Consider the following 18942-nt stretch of genomic DNA (forward strand, 5'->3'; position numbering starts at 1 on the left):
AAACTACTATTACATACTGATTACATACAACATTTTAAAATTGTGTACTGTATCATTACATGGTTAGTAGACGTGACGCAATAAGACCATGATAATTTTGATCGCGTTTTATATCATGGGTTCGAATCTCGTTTATGACGCAGATGTTTTTCCTATCCACCAGATGAAAGAGGTCATTGCTGTCTTTATCTTAATTTAGGAACACCGGAATGGGATGATCCCCTCTTCATTCCAAGCAGGTAAAAACAGTCAATTCAAAAGAACCCTTGCTGAGATGCCAGAATTAAAGGCAACTTGGGGGAACTTCGGAGAAGTTCTAAGAAAAGAAATCCCACTTTCCGAGTGCTTTTATTGTAGGCTACTCAGCTGTTGAACGTGTTTGTATCACATCATTTTAAAATATATTACGTAACATTTTCATACAGACTTTGTAATGACATCCTCCTGCTTCTTCACTCATGAAATGCCATTATCAGGACTTTATATGTTACATAACGTCGAATGGGAACGGAGCATGAATTGAAATCGGTGTGGAAAGAAACGGTCATGGTCTGTTGTAAAGTAACTGCTCAGAATTTAATCGAGGGACTGAGAAAATCCATGTCTGATGTTAGGATAGGACGGTATCAGGTTCGAGAATCGAATACGCGACATTCCGGATGCGAAGAGATTTTTAATTACTGATGGTACAAATGTTTGCTGTCAGTGACAAATATTCTTTGTCTTTCCATCTGACATTCTCTTTAAAGAGCAACCATGAAACTGCCTTGCAACTGAAAATAATTAAAATTTGTGCTTGCAGTTTAAATAAATTGTGTTTAAATGTATTAACTAACTAACTCCCTGGTAGCAGAACACGCAGGTCCAACACCGACAACACCAAAGCCCGCCACTGGCCACGATCCTTAGCCACCTCCATCCATTTACCATCCTCACAGCCCACCTCCCTAAGATCTGTCTTGATAATATCCTACCATCTCCTCCTTGGTCTGCCCAGTGGTCGTTTTCCAGAAGGATTTCCCACGAAAATGTCTATGCATGCTGCATGTCAAGCCCATCGTAGACTCCTATATTTCATTATCCTCACTGTGCTAGGCGACCTGTACAATATCTAAATTTCCCACTTATTTAATTCTTCCTAGATCCAAATATCTTCCTGAGCACCTTTTTTTCAAAACACTTGTAATCTACGTCCTTCGGTTATGGTAAGAGACCATGTTTCGCAACCATACAAGACAACAGGCAAAATTATTGTTCTGTATACCCTGGTCGTTTAAATATATTAATGTGGAAATATAACAGTGTCGTGTATAATGTAACTTATTATTTGGCCAAAGTCACGTAAAGAGCTTTTCCTTGTAAATTCTAGAAACAACAGCTTGAAAGCTATGTTTCTGGTATTTTTTCTTCTTGTGTTTTAATTAAGGTTTCCAGGGGTTTAATACGTAGCCCGGTCCAGTTGCTTCTATAAAGCAACATGGCGACGAACAGCATTACATGCTGGTTGTTGCGTAAGTCGTCGTAATTCATGTGTGGGAGACAGCTGTATAATGACAAGAATTGGTTTGCAAGCAATTTTAAGAGCAGTTGTAACTTTGCCAAATTGACAGTTTCCTGCGAGACAATCTACACTGAAGGCAGAATGACTTGTGTCCAATAGCAAGTAGAGTTAGTAGGTATAGGGTGAATCAGAAGAGAATGTTGGTTTGGTTACAGGACAACGTCTGTTTCTTTAGAGAATTATTACATTCTGATAATGTGAAGGAATTGTTACAAAATTGGTAATCAGGCATGTTAATAAAGTTAAAATTAATTGTTGGGACTGTTATGAGTAAATCATATTGATTTTTTCACTGTGTAACGATATTGTATCAACCGTAGGGGTCGGTGGTGTAACCTGAGGGGTTTGTAGTTCAACCCCCTGCCCTAGAAGAGATCGTTTATGAAAACTATTTTATTAGTTTAGAAAACGAGGGATTCTCCAAGATAAACGCACATCCAGAGGTGGAAAATACAGGAAAAGATCAGCTGAAAATTATAGGAACCACGAAAGTGTGGCTACTGACTTCCATAAATCGTAATTGCCATAGAAAGTGTCAAGTTACAAATACATACGACGAAGAAAGAGAGAAATTAGGCAGCACATAAACACCATAAAACCTATCAGTGAGACCATAATATTTTGTGATGGTCAGTGTTTGTCCGTAAATGATCGCGCTGCATAGCCATACACACAGTCAACAGTTACCTCGAGTCTCTGCTAGAGGTTGAACCGACCCGTCGGCTCTTAAGTGCTGAGAAGTAATGGGAGCGACATCGAGACTGGGTGAGGGCTGGCCGAACTAGGAGGGCGGCGCTGTATGTCTCTGGTTTTCTGTACTGGTGTAACAGTTGGCTTCACTACTAGTGAGTAGGGAAAAGTACTGAGGCCAAGAGAACTTTATTTTTTTATTGTTGGGTCGTATGGTGAGGTTTGACGCAAGGGTTTGTTGGTTAAAGTGTACATTTATTTCCTATTGTATTGGTAAGAAATAAGTTTTGTATGTATATTCTTTTATGAATATGGAATTTAATTTACATTCAGTGTCCATCGGGGGAATCGACGAGGGAACCAGTGATAAATAGAGTTAGAACATTCCCCGCTGGATTGTTTTCTGAAGGGGAACTTCGGTTCAAGGTCACAGAGGTATTGTTGTGTGCTACTTTTACCGTAGAGGTTTTAACGGAGGTAGAATGAAATACATCAACCAGCAACACAATGCTTTTAAATAAACTTGCGGTTATGATGGATTTGCTGTTTGTCGAATTATCCGATTGAAAACTGGCACTCTTTCAGTGGAACCGTTTAATATAGGCGATAGGGTTGTTTACGAATACACAATTGGGGAAGACTTCCCACAGTTTGAGCCTTTAACGAATGTCACAGGTTGAGGTTCAACTGAGATCACATTACAGTGCTTTGAGACATGTGGCTTAAAAATGAAATTTCTTCCAGGACAGGGATATTTCCGTTTAGTGATGATGAGTGGCAAGCTGTAATGATGTACATGTGTACCAACGTCAGACAAGAACCCATTCGCTGTTTACGTCCACCCCATTAGCGAGACTTGTTCAGTTCTCATCACAGATTTTTACGACAGTTGTCAGTAGATTTTTGAAAATTCTTGCTTCTTTGGCTTTGGTAACAAGGACAAGAGATTTCAATATCAGGCCTACCTTGCCTTAAAATACATTTAAGGAGGAGGCCTACTAGGAAGAATGATTAGATGAATGTATAAACACACCCGTATGTTGGCATTTGACAATTGAGTTGCTAAAATCATTTTATTGTAGCACTCTGTACGATTATTTAGCAGAGTCTCTGAACCATCGTACCCTCCATGCTGACTGTGCTGACATGTAGGTTACATATGTCATCACGAAGTTGGTGTTTTAAGTGAATGATCAGAACAAGTGTTAAGTGCTTTATAACAGGAGAATTTGTGGGTGGCAATGTTGATGACACTGTTTGATGTACCCTCTCGTAACTGCCTGTGTTCTAGTCAGTTCGTTGTTGGTTGTGGCTTGGTGCTTGTGGTGTATATGTGGCAGAGTAATTTTGTAAATCTTCTTATATTTGTAAATAAGAAATTGTTTTTGTTAGTTTTGGAAAACAGATATGAGAGTGTTAGTTCATGTTCTTACGGTGGTGTGCGTGTGTTTCTTCTGGGTTGTTGCGCCGTATTCTAGTAGAAATTTACTGACGTTTTAGAGGTGCTTTCTGTCTTGAGTACCCATCACGCTATTAATAAAGGCAGCAATTACTACTGAAACATCAGTAAACTCCTACCAGACTCCATGGTGCAGCAACCCAGAAGACAGGCATCTTCAGATATAAGAATGACATTTGTTACGTGCTTTGACTATTCAATACTTGTGTAAATTTTTCCCCTGCGCCAGACTTAAGCCTCTCTCTTCTAACAGATAGAATTATCAAATGCATTGTAATCTTTGAAGTGCACGTACTTCAGTTCTTGTGTCAAATCTGGAATGCAGGACACTCTTGTTTTTATCTCCTGATTATGAGAGTCTCATTTCTGTAGTGGTGGTTGGAATGTGAGGTTTTGCTTAATATAAAACAATTAGTGACGGAGCAGAATAATAATTTCGTAACTTGATATTAATGTTGTCTTGTATGCATTTACGTGTTCCTTCGTAAGTTCTGTCATGCTAGGATGTGAAGTGCCTCAAGATAATGCAGTTTTCTTCTGGTAATAGTTTGGTACTGTATTTTTCAGGGTCGGCATAAACGGAATGCTACCTTCCCTGGAGGTCAGACGACCAGTATCCTCCAGCAGCCTCCTTCAGTCAGAGGTAAAGAAACCTTTGGAATATTTAATACACGCGTTTCTTCTGATGTATATATATGTGTTGAATCGTATCAAATACCAGATTTGAATGATTGGTTTTTATTTGGTTTCGATAGTAATCAGAAGATATGTTTTCAGCACTAAAATAATCTGTATTTGTGCTTTTTGAAAACTAGCGGTATTTTTGTTGTATTTAATATACAGGTGTGTATTTTGTATGTTACAGGCATAAGGCACTGTATTAAATTCCAGGGTATTTTATACAGTCCTTGTCAATTTTTGACAAAAGTATGAAATAAACAGATTTTTATTGTATCATTTTAGCTTTTCCTAGGCATTGCATGTAAATTATAGGTGTTCTGTGGAATTCAAAAAGAGGTTTAAGCTGCCCATCCACGTTCGAGTCTGGCTCGCGAGTCCGTCTCGGCTCGGTTTCCATTTAACCAAACTCGTTTGTGGGTGGGGGTCACGAGCCGATTCTGCGGCGCATGCGCGGTGAAATATATCCGAGCCCGGCTCACGAGTCAAGCTCGCCGAGCCAGACTCGTACGTGGATGGGAGTAGTTACTGTCTTCTCTAGGTTTATTTTTTGGTCTATATTCCTTGTTCTCCGTAGAGTGATTAATCTCTTATCTAAATTGTTTTATTGGTCACTTTTTAAACACGAATGCTGTTGAAAAAAATTTGTTGAATCGGTGCAAGACATTTTTAATGTTCTGCGTCTCTTTTGTTCAGCTGCAACACCAAGTGAACCGAGGCCAAGATTCAACAGCTGTCATACTGAACCGAGCTCTCTGAGGCATAGTCCAGCACCGTCGTGGTTACCAGTGGAGACAGAAGCTTTCCCGACACGAGATGTAACCACGCCAACTGAAACCCAACCAACACCTGAACTACCAGTTACAGTACCTGTTGACTTGAGGAAAGGTTGGCATATTATTAACCTGTTACAGATTAGTGGTAACTATATCCACCACCTGTTGTAACATTCAACAAATTTACACTTTACCCACGAAGTGTATGTGTGGTTAAAATGATCATCAGAATAAATCTTGGTTATTTTCTTGAAAATTATTGAGCAGTTGATCTTTGTAATGGAGACACGTGTGTTTTTTAAGTTGGAACGGAAACATTTTATTCAGATTCAAAACCTAGTTCTTTTAAGACAGACGTGTGTCCAGGTAAATAATGTTCCAGAGAAACACTCTTTATTATATTTAAAGTCTGTCATATGCTAACTAACGAAAGAACTAATTATATTCATCAGAGTCTTTGAGAAGTTAATAGTACGCATAGTTCAGAAATTCCTTGTTTATGGAATCAAATTGTTAATTACTTTGTTTGCATCAGCCTTCTTTTAAGCAATATAAATCCATTTAAAATTACTCTTCGTCAGGACTTTTTCCATTGTCTGTTCTTTAAAATCATTGATTTTAAATGACAGGACAGAATAATTTTAAATGTAAAACTACCGTCGTCAAAACCCTTTAGAATTGACTCATATAAATCCAGTCAACACCTTTCAACCTTGTTTTCCAAAGATCCATTTTAATGTTATCCTCCGTTCTATGCGTAGGTCTTCTGGGTTTTCTGTCCCCTTCAGGCTTTCTAACCTAAATTTTGTATGCATTTCTCATTTCACCATGCATACTGCATACGCTGACCATTTTATCCGCCCATACAAAGAACAGATACGTCTATAATTTTGCATATTTTAAATTTTACATTTTTTGGATAGGTGGAAAACAAAAATTTTTGAAACTGCGTACTAGCAAGCATTCCCTGAATTTAGTTAATTTTTCCTTTCTTTGTTAGCGCTATCATATGCTTAATATTTATATTTTTGAAATTTTTGTTTGTTTTGTTTTCATATTTCCCAATTTTTCTTTCATTTAGTTTATCATGACCAACCAGCTTCCTCTGCATCACCGCCTACAAGGGATAAGATTCAGAGTGAGGAGAAGATTAGGACACGTAGAGTTGCAAACCGGGAGAAACGCGGGGTGAAAACTGGACGGAGTTTCTCTGAGGATTTCTCGGGAATGCTACCGACGTGGAGGGATCGTAGCAAGACGGAGAGTCCAAGTACGTACCTGTAATAAGAATTACGTGCTGAGAAAACCTGAACAAAGATAAAAGAGTAAAACTTCTCAGTGCGGTACGTACGGCCTGAATTTGTAACGAGATATTAATTTATTTTGTTTATGGTGGTTTCCTTTTAAAGGTGACCAGGGTAAAATATTATTCTGGTGTAAGTTGAATAAGAAACTGCAAAAAAAGTCACCTTCGGTGAACTGACAATACCAGTCGTGCCCAAGAAGAAGAAAAATGATTAACCAAAACAACTAAAAATTAATTTACAAAATATGTTGTAAAAGTTAGAATGTTTAAAAATAAATGGCATATTAGTTGTCAGTTTCATTATATTTGGAATATCTCCACTGCGTCTTTTTTTTCCAAATAATGTTTGTCTGTGCGGATGATGTGGATTTGAAGGAAAAAAACAGATGAGAAATCACGCTGAAGTATTAGGGCATTTTGCACAGTGGCAAACATTGCTGTTAACTTTGTGTTGGATTCAAGTAAATGGGATTTACGTTCTATAGGTTTGTGTAAAGTTCTGTCATTTTCTGTTCTGCTTTCTAAATGTTCATCTGTTGGGTTTGTTCAGTTTTTTGCCATCCAAGGTTAAAATATATACATACATACATACATTTTAGCCTTGGACAATGGGCAAAGTCCAAAAACCCAACAAACCCGACTATATCACACCATTGTCAGAACCCTACAGAATCAAAATGTTCATCTGTGCCTTGCCTCTTTTGTCTTAATTTGTTATGTTATGGCCTTCGTTTCTGCATTGTGCGTAAAAAGTCAAAAAAAAAAAATCTCAATTTTTAACATAGTTACGAGGTTATCAATAAAATTTATTGTAAATGTACAACCTTCGGAACTTCTCTGCATTTTGCTACTGGTCGCTTTGAACGTAGAAGTAACACCAATATTACTTTTGATTCTTTGTGTTTATGCTTTGTCTGCGATAAAAGTTTAATTTAAAGTTTGTAATATATTGGATGTGCTGCTATCATTAGACAGTTTTTTGTCATGTAGTAATGGTTTTGGTACTTCTGTCAGTCGAAGTTACTTCGGTTTTCAACTCATTACTTGAAAGTAATGCGAGGCCAGGAATGGGGTCAACTCCTTGCAACAATAAATATTATTAATATTAGCATGTAAAATACTGCACTCTTCCCATAAAGTTGTATTCACAGCACATTGCATTTAATCAGTGATCTCCTTCATGTTATTGGATATATATGCTGAAGTAGATTTAAAAAAAAATTCAAAACATTGTAAAAAATCTTTCTTGATAAACTTTTATTAATGTTCTATGTTACGTCAGAATTTTTCATTATTTCTCATCTAATTGTGTACACAGGTGAACACACTGATGCACGCAGGATTTTGCTGGATGAATATACAAGTGAATGTGACAAACAGCGTGAAGAGAAGCTGAAGGATATCGCAGAATCGCTAACAAGACCGCGCTGTCGGCGTATCAATCAGTCTCGCAGTACCGCTGCGGCTGCGAACTCTGTTTACCAGCCGCAACCCACGAGAGACGGAGAATGCAGCGAGGAGGAGCGGAAGAAGGACTTCAGTAGGACAGGCAGTCCAGTAATCTCTCACTCTGACCAAATTGATGGTGGTGGAGATAAACTTGTAAGGATCGGTGATATTTTACTTTGAATTGGTCACAACTGTTGTTTACTGTGTAATCACAATATATTTCAAAATTAAATTATTGCTGTTGATGCTTCTTGTTTCCTAGTTTTCATGTTCAGTCTTGCCAAACTCCTAGATTTGCAATATTAAGAATTATAATTGCTCGTTTATATCATACAACAAAAATTGTGATGTGATAATAGGTCCGTGGAGATCCTGATGGCTGTGGATTGGACATATCTACACATCGCTACTCTCCGAGCTCAGAGCTGCGTGTTGATCTCCCGGCAGAGGATTTATTGAATATCAAGAAGGGATGGCTCATGAAACAGGGTCTCAGTAAAGTAAGCCATTAATAGTAAATGGAAAGTAAAACAAATTTGAACTTAGTTTGATAGGAGACAAATTTAATGAGAAAATTTGACATTTAAAGTTTTCCAGACAGATTAAAATTTTCATAAATTAGAAAATAAGACTAAGAGATTTGTAGCGCTATTGATGATGACGAAGTACATCGCACCTGAAACCTGCTCTTTATGATGAGTTTCTTGATTACAGGAATGGAACAAACACTGGTTTGTTTTGCGTGGAGCAGCACTGATGTACTACCGTGACCCAACAGCTGAGGATAAGGGTATTCTCGATGGAGTAATCGACCTCAATGGTATTAACTCCATATCTGAAGTTCAAGTTGCTCGCAACTATGGTTTTCAAACCTTGGTTAGTGTGTCCTTTATAATTATTACTGTATTTGTCTGAATACCATACACTCTTTTTTTGCTAAAATGTTTACATGAAAAGCCAAATACCAGTTGTTTTTGAGGTTTCTGTTTGGGTAGCAAAAAGTGCTGCTGGAATGTAGAAGATGTAATTGTAGTGTTGGCAACATTTACATGAGCTGTATTGACCTTCAAAATGTTCCCCTCCTTGCAGCAGAAAGGATAAGGATGTATTTTTTATTGAATGTAAGTCACTGCAAGTCAGTCCTTGCTAATGTAGTATTGTCAGCTATACTCTTTCTTCATTCACAAGAGGTTTTTAGTGTTTTAGGGTCAACTGTGATTATTCATGTCACTTTAGTTGGCATTCGTGTTCAGTGGAATTTGTTTGGTGTGTGTAATGGGATGCCAAACATTCATTCACAAGTTAAAAACCTTGTGTTGTGAATTAAATGAATAAAAGGTGTATTCCGGTTGTGTCGTAGACGTGGGATGATCGTCGGTATGTTCTCTCGGCTGTGACGGCTGGTATCCGTTCTAACTGGATGTCTGCGTTGCGTAGAGCAGCGGGCCTACAAGAACCGCCTGCTGCAGGAGGCTGTGACAAAACTCTTAGTGTGGGCGAAAAGCTTGAACAAGAACTGGACAGTTCACAGCAGCTTATGTCACCCGTCGGACAGTAAGTCTTGAGACTCCACAAGAACTTCCTTCACAGTTTATGGAATAATTTGTAATTTTTCATAATGAAAAGAAGTATTTGGAGTTAGCCCTTTGTTTTTAATTTGTTGTTTTTATTTATTTTCTGTGCATTGGCAAATATGTCATGCTTACAAATAATCTGTGTGAATAGTTATAAAAAACATGTTACATATCTGTTAAATTAATTATTTATTCACCAATTTAATGTAAAGATTTATTTTACATATATGAGGAGTACTTGCTTATAGTAACCCTTTTTCCTCTTATCTGATATATATTTCATTGAAATATTGTTGTTATCTTTTTGACTTGACTGCAAATTCTGTACATTTATCATCAAGTGAAATATAGTTGGTGCTATTTTTCTAGAAAGAAAACTGTGGTAGTGCCATTATTCAAAGAACTGTGACCCCACTTGCATGTGACATTGCAAGCGCCAGCTCATGTAGATTAATGTAGCACTGTTGTTAACTGTTTATTTTGACTCTAAATGCCAAAGCGTGTGATCACAAGCTTTTAGTGGTCATAGTATATCTATCGGTGGAAAAAATTGTCTGCTCTCACAAATAAAATGTACAAGTGGCGATGTGCTTGGTGTGACTGTCAGTTCTGTTTTGAGGCAGATGGCACTGAGGGGAGTTAAATTAACAAAAATATTAAACTTTAGAGAACTTGAAAAAACAGTGTCAGATGTTAAGTGTAATAGTCAGCATCTCATTAGTAACATTTTCTTAATTTGAAGTCCACTGTACTCTCGATTTATTATATCCTATTTATGTTTTTGTGTTTCATGAATAAATAATGTCAGTACAGCGCACTGTTGCATACCAACTGAAAAACATTCTGGGTATGGTTCAGAATCACGTTAACTGTACATAGAAATTAGTTGGTGTTGATAATACCCATTGAGTCAAATACATTCATGTTTAATCTGAACTAACTCTCCACAACATAATTTAATTTATGTATTAATAATTTCAAATGTTAATGTGAGGAATTATATATAAAGTATATTTTTATTACATTTTGTTGCTTGTAGGTTGGAACAAGAACCTTCAGTTGTCCCTAGTACACCTCTTACTCCTCGGTCAATACTCTTCTCGTCTGACGAAGAGTATCGCACTGCGTCGGAGGGAGGACGCAGGGAAAGTGAAGACTGGGGAGAGCCTCTTGCTCCTCTCCCGCCTTCACCACCCCTCAACAGGACACCCATATCCAGAGTTAAAGAAAAAGCCAGGTAACTGATGTGGCATGGAAAGAAAATTTTAATTAACCACAGTCCAGATATATCTAAAAGCTATTAAAATTACTGGAAATAATGCCTGCCCACAAGTGGAGCTTGATGTTTGATTTCCTTGAGTTCAATGGATGTAAACAAAGGGTTGAATTATGAACCTCACATACTGGTCAATATCCAATTATAGGTCACGTGTATACAGGAGGTCACGATCATCACCGCCATCATCAAGGCGATCAACTCTGGACTCGATTCGGGCTGACGATCTGTTGTTAGCCTGTTGTGGCGAACTTCCCGAGTCTGATGCTGAAGAAAGTGTTGGAGTAAGATATATTGCAGCATATTTTATGTTCCTAGTATAGTAATGGATGCTTCTTTTGTGAGTTAAATTATTTGAATAAATACCTGATTATTTAAAAAAATTGTTAATATGTGGCTTAGTGGTCCCGCACCGTAGCTGTGCGGTCTGAGGGATCATGCTACTTACTGGTGGTATGGAATGCGCACTGGTTTGAGTCTTGAGGGAAAAGAAATTTTCTCATGAGCTTTCGACCAGTGTATGGGATCGGTGCCAACCCAGCATCGTGAGGAAATTGGGGAGCTACAATGAGTAGCGTAATCCGGTCATGAAAACTAACAATGGCTGGGGGTTCCTTATACTGACCACACGTCACTCTATATCTGGTTGGATGATCATTCACCTCTGCTTAGGCATGTGAATGAGAGGCCAGCAGTCAAGCTAGTCGGCTTTGGCTCTCAGAGGGCTGTACGCCACGGATTTCATTTCATGTGACTGAATGACTAATTAATATCCTCACATATTTTCAGACTTTTAAGTGGCAAATTTACATGAGATTTCTCCACTAATGAAGCTTGGCAGTATTTGTATTTTTTTGCCTTGTAATTGGTATACAAACAGCTTGATTTAATTGAACTGTGTCATTGCTGTAAAAATTAAAACAAACTTGCTTATTCCAAAGTACAAAATTGTAGGTTAGGGACCATAGTCAACATGGATGCTCTGCCCCAGGTGTCAATACTACAAACATTAATGTGAAATTTTATGACTGCAATTTCTGGTTTGGTTTTTATGCATGTGGCCTTTGTTGACTGATAACACCAAAGACCTTACATGCAAGATTACTCTGTATTTGAAGTCTATGATTTCAGGTCCTTTCACGCCTTATTACAGAGAAATTTAATGGTGATGCGTTGTTCTACTGCACTAAACACAAACTAGATGCATTGTTTGTGACTGAACTTTCTAATAATTTTATGAAAGTATGATATTGTTCCTGTGTTCATATTGGTATAAAACTATGTTTTTACTTCAAGGTGGATTCTGTGAAGAGTTCGCTATATGACACTGATAACCAGTCATCTGAGATGGAGGATCTTAAGCGTCAGTTAAATGTGGCGCTTTGCGAAGTGAGCAGTGCAGAGAAGGAGCTGCTGAGACTCCGTCAGCGGAAGACAGATGTTGTAGCTCTTGAACAGCAGGTAACTACTCATGTCACACTTAGGAACGTTTTTGGGAGTTACAGGACACACTCCAGAAATACAGTGTCAGCTTAATATGAACACTAAATGAGCCTGGTATGTCATGGGTAGTAAGAAATACATATTACAGTTATGAACAAGCCTTTCAGATGTTATCGGCCAGGGTAACGTAAATCGTGCAGCATTTATTGTAGTTGTAGCTGTTTTCTGTATAAAGCAATTCTTTTGAAAGTTATTGCTGCAGGCACAAGCAGCGTTCAGGTAGGCATTTGAGTGTATGAACTTCAGTTGGAAAGCCAGAAGGGAAGAGACCACTCAGAAAACCAAGGTATAGATGGGAGGATAATTTTAAAATAAGTCTTAAGGATATGGGGTGGGAGAATATGGATTGGATTCATGTGGCTTGGAATATTGACTGGTGGCAGGCTCTTGTGAATGTGATTTGGAAACTTCAGGTGAATTCATCGACTATCTTAGCAACTATTGACTTCTTTGAAAGGATTCTGCTCCATGGACTTGGCTAGTTAGGTGTACTTGCTCAGACTATTAGTAAGTGAATGAGTATGTTTTTTTAAATCTTTAAAGCCTGTGATAACTATATGCATTGCCTGCTGTAATATAAACAATAACTCTGCATTTTGCCCACAGACTATATATATATGGATTGTAGGTATGGTCCAAAACATTTAGGTCTTATTCATCAAAAAATTGCTTACATTGTTTTGATCAGAATAAAATATTTAAGATTCAGATGTGTCACTTGTATAGTTCTACAAAATATTACTAATAACATACAAGAGAACATTTAGTTATGCTATTACTTAAATGAGTTCTAATTGACCATCACTAACCAAAGATAAATTTTCTTGACAGCTTTTAGTATAAACCTGTACCAAAACTTCATCTAAGTTTTTCACGTTGTCATGAAGATGAAACAGACTCCGTCTCCTGATTATGCCTTCATGTCATGAGCCATGTGAAACGAATGCACAGTAAATTATAGAATGCTTTTGATAATTTATGATGCTAGTCAGTCTTCTGATGTAGTTGCAGGATTTGCTTAAGACGTTGGAACATACTCAACAGGAACTTAGACAGAAAACCAAAGAAGCAGCCGAAGCAGAAGCTTTGAGGAAAAGGTAAGCAATGTGGTGAAGTCTGAAGGTTTCTGATGATTATACATTATAATCTCAGAAGCTTGCTCAACCAGGGGGCCTAGCAGCTAGGGTTTCTGTCCTCTTTTCCTTTTTGCCTAAAGATGGAATAAGATCCAGATTTTGAAACATTGTGATTTTATATAATTCGGACAAAGGACAAGTCCAAGGAACCATTTTTCAAATTACTTGCAGTGTGGTAGCTTACCACTTAACCATTTTAACCATGGAGTTACAGTCCAGTTGGCAACTCCATAGTACAGGACATCAAATCCCCTATTCCTGTATGATAAAGGTTAATACGCAGGGATCACATGGGGACATAATTTCTATTCCACAATCTTTCACCACCTTTGACATATTGAAGTCTTAAAATTGAAATTGTATTTTCTGAAATCTGAAAAATAAGATAAATTGCTAGACTTCATTTCAGCATTTAAAATTTCACATTAGTGCAGAAAAGCATTATTATTGCTTATAATATTAATTTAACTTTTGCATTTGTTTCCAGTTTAAAACCAAATTTCAGTTTGAAGATGGCTGTCTTTTGGGTTTGCCAATATTTCAAAAGTTCTTGCTGCCTCTATCATCAGGGCGAGGAGAAGACAGCCATCTTCTGACTCACTGCTATGAAAACCTCAAATCCTATATTTTCAGGACTGTTTTATCTTCAATGTGTTCTCTTTTACGAATGTGTGTTTGCCTTCAAAACTACTGTGAGCCTGCAATAATTTGAATAAAACATCCCTGTTATTTTGAAACAAAAACTTGGACATTATTAAAACATGCACATTATTAATATGAATATTTTTAGTTTCCTTATTCATTTATTTTTATGTATGCAGCTATGGTGAGCTGCTGAGAGAGCATGAGGAGGTGCTGACTCAGTGGCGACAACAAGCAAATGGCGAGGACTGGCGAGAGTTGTATCAGCAACTGGAAGCTAGGTGAGCATGAATGTAGTTTGTTCTGTCGAAATGGAAAGTTTAAAAAGTATGAAAATCATAAAAAAGGTAAAAGAAAACTTAATGATTCTTAACGCTCTTAAAAGAAAGACTATTAAACCAGTTATTTCCTTACAGATACCATGAAGACAATGAAGAATGGCAGCAAAAGCTGACTGATGCAGAGTCAGCATTAGCTGCAGCATGTTGTCGGTCTGATGCGCTGACTCGAGAAGCAGCAGAAGCAGCCTCTCTTGGTGACCAGTTGGCTCGAGGCATCGAGGAAAACGAGGCATTGTATAGACGCGTTCGTGAGTTGGAGGGACGTGCAGGCAGCGCTAGTGGCAGTTCTGCTGGTGGCAGCAATGGTCTGTCAGCATCAAGGGAGAAAGGCCGAAGTGTTGATTCACTTAGTGATTTAACAAATATAGACCTTGATCTGGATCTTGCACAGATTGACAAAGAGAGGCGAGTGAAATATTGTCTTTTACATGATCCTGGCACTTCAGAGAGAAAATGTGAATGTTCTGAGTTGAAGTAGCCTAAACAGCTTCATTACAAAGTGTAGTGGTGATGTGTTTTCAGTGAAAATATTAATCTGGCTTGCGGTTATTCTCTGTGCCCTTTACTACACTTAATTACTTGACCTTTTAACAAACTGCATCATATCTTCATGTGACATATACAAATGCATAGAATAGATACCTGTTGTTCGTGGTTGTATGAAATGTACTGTTAGTCTTCTAGTACTTAATTTAATTTCATATTCATACTGGAATGATAAAATGAGAAACTTAATTTTCCTTTTAGTTTCTAATGTTTTGTTAACAACACTGTATAGACTAAAATTATTACCTTCTTATTACTTTTGTGAAATGCAGTTTTTATTTTTGATGGTGTCTTCCCAGTAGAATGATGTGATGTTTATATGAATGTATGTAATAAGTTACTATTCCAACATTGGTATACAGGTTAGTGGAAGAATATGAGGACCTGCGTGGTCGGTTTGAGAAGGCTGTGGCAGAGATACGTGCCATGAAGCGTGAATTGCGTGAATCCCATGCTCTATATGATGATCTGGAACTGACTCTGATCACACTACGGCAAGATGGGAAGAGGCGAGAAGAAGCCTGTGATGCCCAGGCTGCTTTAATGGCTGCAAGAGTGGAGGATCTTACATTGAAGCTCACTGCTGCTGAGAAACAGGTTCTTAGTTATTATAATAAGTTGATCATAATGTTGTGTGTTTTGAAGTTGTGTTAATGAATGCTACTGTATTTGAACACTTAAAAGATTGTTTCTTTTCAATAGGTTCGAGCACTAAAACAAAAGCTCTCAAAATCTGATTCTCGTGAAAAGCGGCGGTCCTTATCACTGAAGGGACGTGAATCATTCCAAATTTGCAAGGAGCTAGAAGAGAAATTGACTGAGTTGGAAGCCAAAATCACATCCCTAGAAACAGGGCAGCCAGTAATGATACCTGCATCACCAAGACCCGTCAAGCACACAAGAAGTGAATCTCCACAAAGCAAAAGGGTTACAAGTAATGGCGATGGAGTTTCAAGGGGCTCTTCCCGTGTGCGACGAAAATCTCTGGACAGTGCTACCAGCTCTGAGCCAATGAAGGTCTTGATCCGTCTCTCTTCTTTGGAATCCAAAGTTGCAAAGGCAGCTGATAGGATAACAAAGAAGGTTGGAGATGATTCAGGGCAGTTGGTGTCACACAGTAAGGATGTACACCTGTCCTCTCAGAAGCGCTTACACCATGTGGAGGTGAGTGTGGAACCCGCACCAGACTCCATAGGCATAGAAGTTGAAAGGATTTTCATTCTGGAAAATGCTGTGGTAACTGCAAGAGCCAAAGTACAAGAATGTCTTAATCTAGTAGCATCATTTAAATCATCAGTTTCAAAAAGTCATCCATCTTATTCTGATGGCTTCCAGTGTCTTGAGGACTGTTTGGGTGAAGTGAAACATGTCTTAGAAAAATGCAGTGACAGTGGTAATGAGACTGAATTTAAAGTCATTAGTGGTTCAAGCAATTCAGTGGAAACTGTTCGATATGCAGCAGTTCAGTGCGTAGTAGGAAAACTTGAAAACCTTTTGCAGACGAAGCTGAAGGACATAGCAGTAAGAAAAGCAGAGTTAGTCAAACTGGGGAGATTTGACAGGAAAGCCCGTATGCAACTTCTTGCTGAGAAACTTGCTTATGAATCTGTACTAGTTGGTAGGATAGCACAAGCTGTTACTTGTTCTGAGGATAACAGCAGTAGCTTCAGAAAGCGAGTCTTATATTCAGAGATTGTAGAGTGCAACCGGTTAATTCTTGAGCTAAAGTCAAAACTGAAAGGAACTGGAGACGTTAAGTCAGACTGCTATGAAACATCACTTGTGCACCTTACTAGAGTCCTGTCAGCGAGATTAATGGCGCAGGGACGACTGGCTTCCAGCTGTGGATTTTCAAGAAGTGAAGTAGGTTGGAACCTAAAACCCAGTAGTACAGATGCTACAGAAATGTTGCTTAAGCAACAGCAGGAGTTAGAAGAGTATATGAGAGAATATAGGATGGTGAAGTTAGAACAGTTGGCACAGACACTGGCTATCGAGACCCTGAGTCTTGCGAACGAACACGAACATACGAAAAATATTTCAGTGGATAAAAAGTTGGAGCAACAGAAATCTGGACGATCTCCATCTTTAACATTGGAAGACCGAAGGATCCGCGAGGCATGGACTATGGCACAGGAAACTGTGAATCGTGAACTAATTCAAGCTGAGATTTCACATGTTACCATGCGCTGTGGTCAAGCGTATGAAACTAGTCTTGCTGTGGAACAGGAAGCAATGTTCAGTTTCTTGGCATCACAACGCGCAGTTTTAGAACAGTGGTCAGACACAGTTGAAGGAATTCTGAGGCAAGAAATGGAATCAGGTATTGATGAACTGACAAGAAAGTATGAGGAGTGTCTTGCAAAGTTGAAAGAGAAGTCATTAAGATCATTAAGTCATGGGGAAGAAAGTATGTTAGAATCAAGAAGATTGCTTTCAGAATTTGCAGACATGATTGCTCACAAAGCATTAATAGATGCCCGTATTGCTGTTATATGCAATGAAACACCCCCAGTGGAATCACCACATAATTCCATCACAAATGGCACTTCAAACGAAGTGATTGCTGATCTACAGATTGAAGACAGTGATGATATTTGCAGGTTATTGGCAGATCCTGGTCAGGATTTGTTCAGAGTTGATCCTGCAATGGTAATGGAATTCCAGTATCTTTTTCAGCAGTTTTCTCAAAAGTGTAATTCAAGTGTGTTGCACGTGTTCGGTAACAAGACATACAGTGAGACTGTTGTGACTGATCAAGATCGAATCAGAGGTGTGATAGATTCTCTTGTGTACCTGCAAAAGGAGCTCCAGATAGCATTAGATAAGTGTAATATTCATGAAGAAGAGGCAGATGATTGTGACACGAGGGTTGATTCCTGGGATGATGTGTGCTCAAAGTGTGCCACTCTGCGATCACAGGTTACTAGTCTTGTGGGGTATGTGCTGCAGGGACGAGACTGCCACAGGTGTCAACAGCTGCAGGAAACAGTACAAAGGTGAGCGATATTCATCAAGTCATATAGAATGCAACTTTAGTTTTGAATGGCAATTTTGGTGAAATGTATTTTGTTAATACTCGGTATTTATAATTAAACTAAGAGTATGCCTATGAAACTATTTTTATGTAGGTTCTCAGCTTAATTCAACTGACATATCCAGCCTAGGTTTTATTTAATAAGGGAAGGCTCTTCCCTGTAGGATGTATGAAAATATGCTGGAGATTTATAGTTTTGGTAAAGAAATCCCATATATTTATTTGTATTACAGAAATTGTTAAAAGATTCAATGTGACATGATTTTAAAGTTTTCCCCATTAATCTGCTTCCTGCTCCCAATACTTCATGCAATTAAGAAATTTCATACATGTCCACAGACAGTATAACTATTTGTTGCATAGTCTCCACTTATTTGTACACAGAAAAGAACAAATGTCACATCTATTGAACAGACATTAGGATGTATTTTCCATAAAAATGTCATAATATCTCTACATATGTGCACACTTTATTACTGTTGTATATTGAATTAAATCTTAAAATTAACATATAGCAATATGATCTTGAACTTCCCTACATCATACTAAGTGATGCAAATTTGTGAAATTGATGGATAGCTGTACTTATTAGGATGTGTGGTTAAGTTGTCATAAAATGGCCTGCCTAATGAGTGTTAAAATTAATACATGAATGATTTTTAGTGTATTTATGATGTGTTCTAAGTGTGATTTAAAATTTCACCAAATACTGTTTCTCATCGTACATTTTAACCATTTTGCTTATAAATACAATACTTTTCTGTATTGTGACTATTTATTTATAGTTTATTTAATCACACTTTTCAGTAACTTAGACTATTTAGTGTCACATGAGAGGATGATAGTTGATAATGAATTCGAAAGAATGTGGCATTTGCGTGGAAGGACTGAGCAAATCCACAAAAGACCAGTCAGGATAGCCAATCTCTGGGCCAAAATATGAAATCAGGACTTCCCGAATACAGAGC

General features: G+C 37.9%; 1 protein-coding gene across 6 annotated transcripts in view; it reads left to right on the top strand.

Annotated features, from left to right (window-relative positions):
• Positions 1 to 18942, top strand: part of osp (myosin phosphatase Rho interacting protein outspread) — a 255539-nt gene that overhangs the window by 223749 nt on the left and 12848 nt on the right. For 3 of the 6 annotated variants that reach the window (XM_022078478.2, XM_022078479.2, XM_022078486.2), the window contains exons 5-19: positions 4278 to 4353; positions 5085 to 5276; positions 6246 to 6434; positions 7789 to 8072; positions 8279 to 8419; positions 8634 to 8795; positions 9280 to 9473; positions 10533 to 10730; positions 10918 to 11053; positions 12066 to 12230; positions 13278 to 13369; positions 14230 to 14331; positions 14467 to 14796; positions 15300 to 15534; positions 15640 to 17936. In XM_022078478.2, the coding sequence (XP_021934170.2) occupies positions 4278 to 4353; positions 5085 to 5276; positions 6246 to 6434; positions 7789 to 8072; positions 8279 to 8419; positions 8634 to 8795; positions 9280 to 9473; positions 10533 to 10730; positions 10918 to 11053; positions 12066 to 12230; positions 13278 to 13369; positions 14230 to 14331; positions 14467 to 14796; positions 15300 to 15534; positions 15640 to 17936 (4793 nt within the window). Of the gene's footprint in view, positions 1 to 3477; positions 3619 to 4277; positions 4354 to 5084; positions 5277 to 6245; positions 6435 to 7788; positions 8073 to 8278; positions 8420 to 8633; positions 8796 to 9279; positions 9474 to 10532; positions 10731 to 10917; positions 11054 to 12065; positions 12231 to 13277; positions 13370 to 14229; positions 14332 to 14466; positions 14797 to 15299; positions 15535 to 15639; positions 17937 to 18942 lie in introns of those variants that run through there. The other 3 variants (XM_022078480.2, XM_022078483.2, XM_022078485.2) reach the window with 3 other exon arrangements.

This window comes from Zootermopsis nevadensis, unplaced genomic scaffold, assembly GCF_977971745.1.
Source record: "Zootermopsis nevadensis isolate Lab colony 2312 unplaced genomic scaffold, Znev_1.0 Znev_ptg000019l, whole genome shotgun sequence".
NCBI classification, from domain to species: Eukaryota; Metazoa; Arthropoda; class Insecta; order Blattodea; family Termopsidae; genus Zootermopsis; species Zootermopsis nevadensis.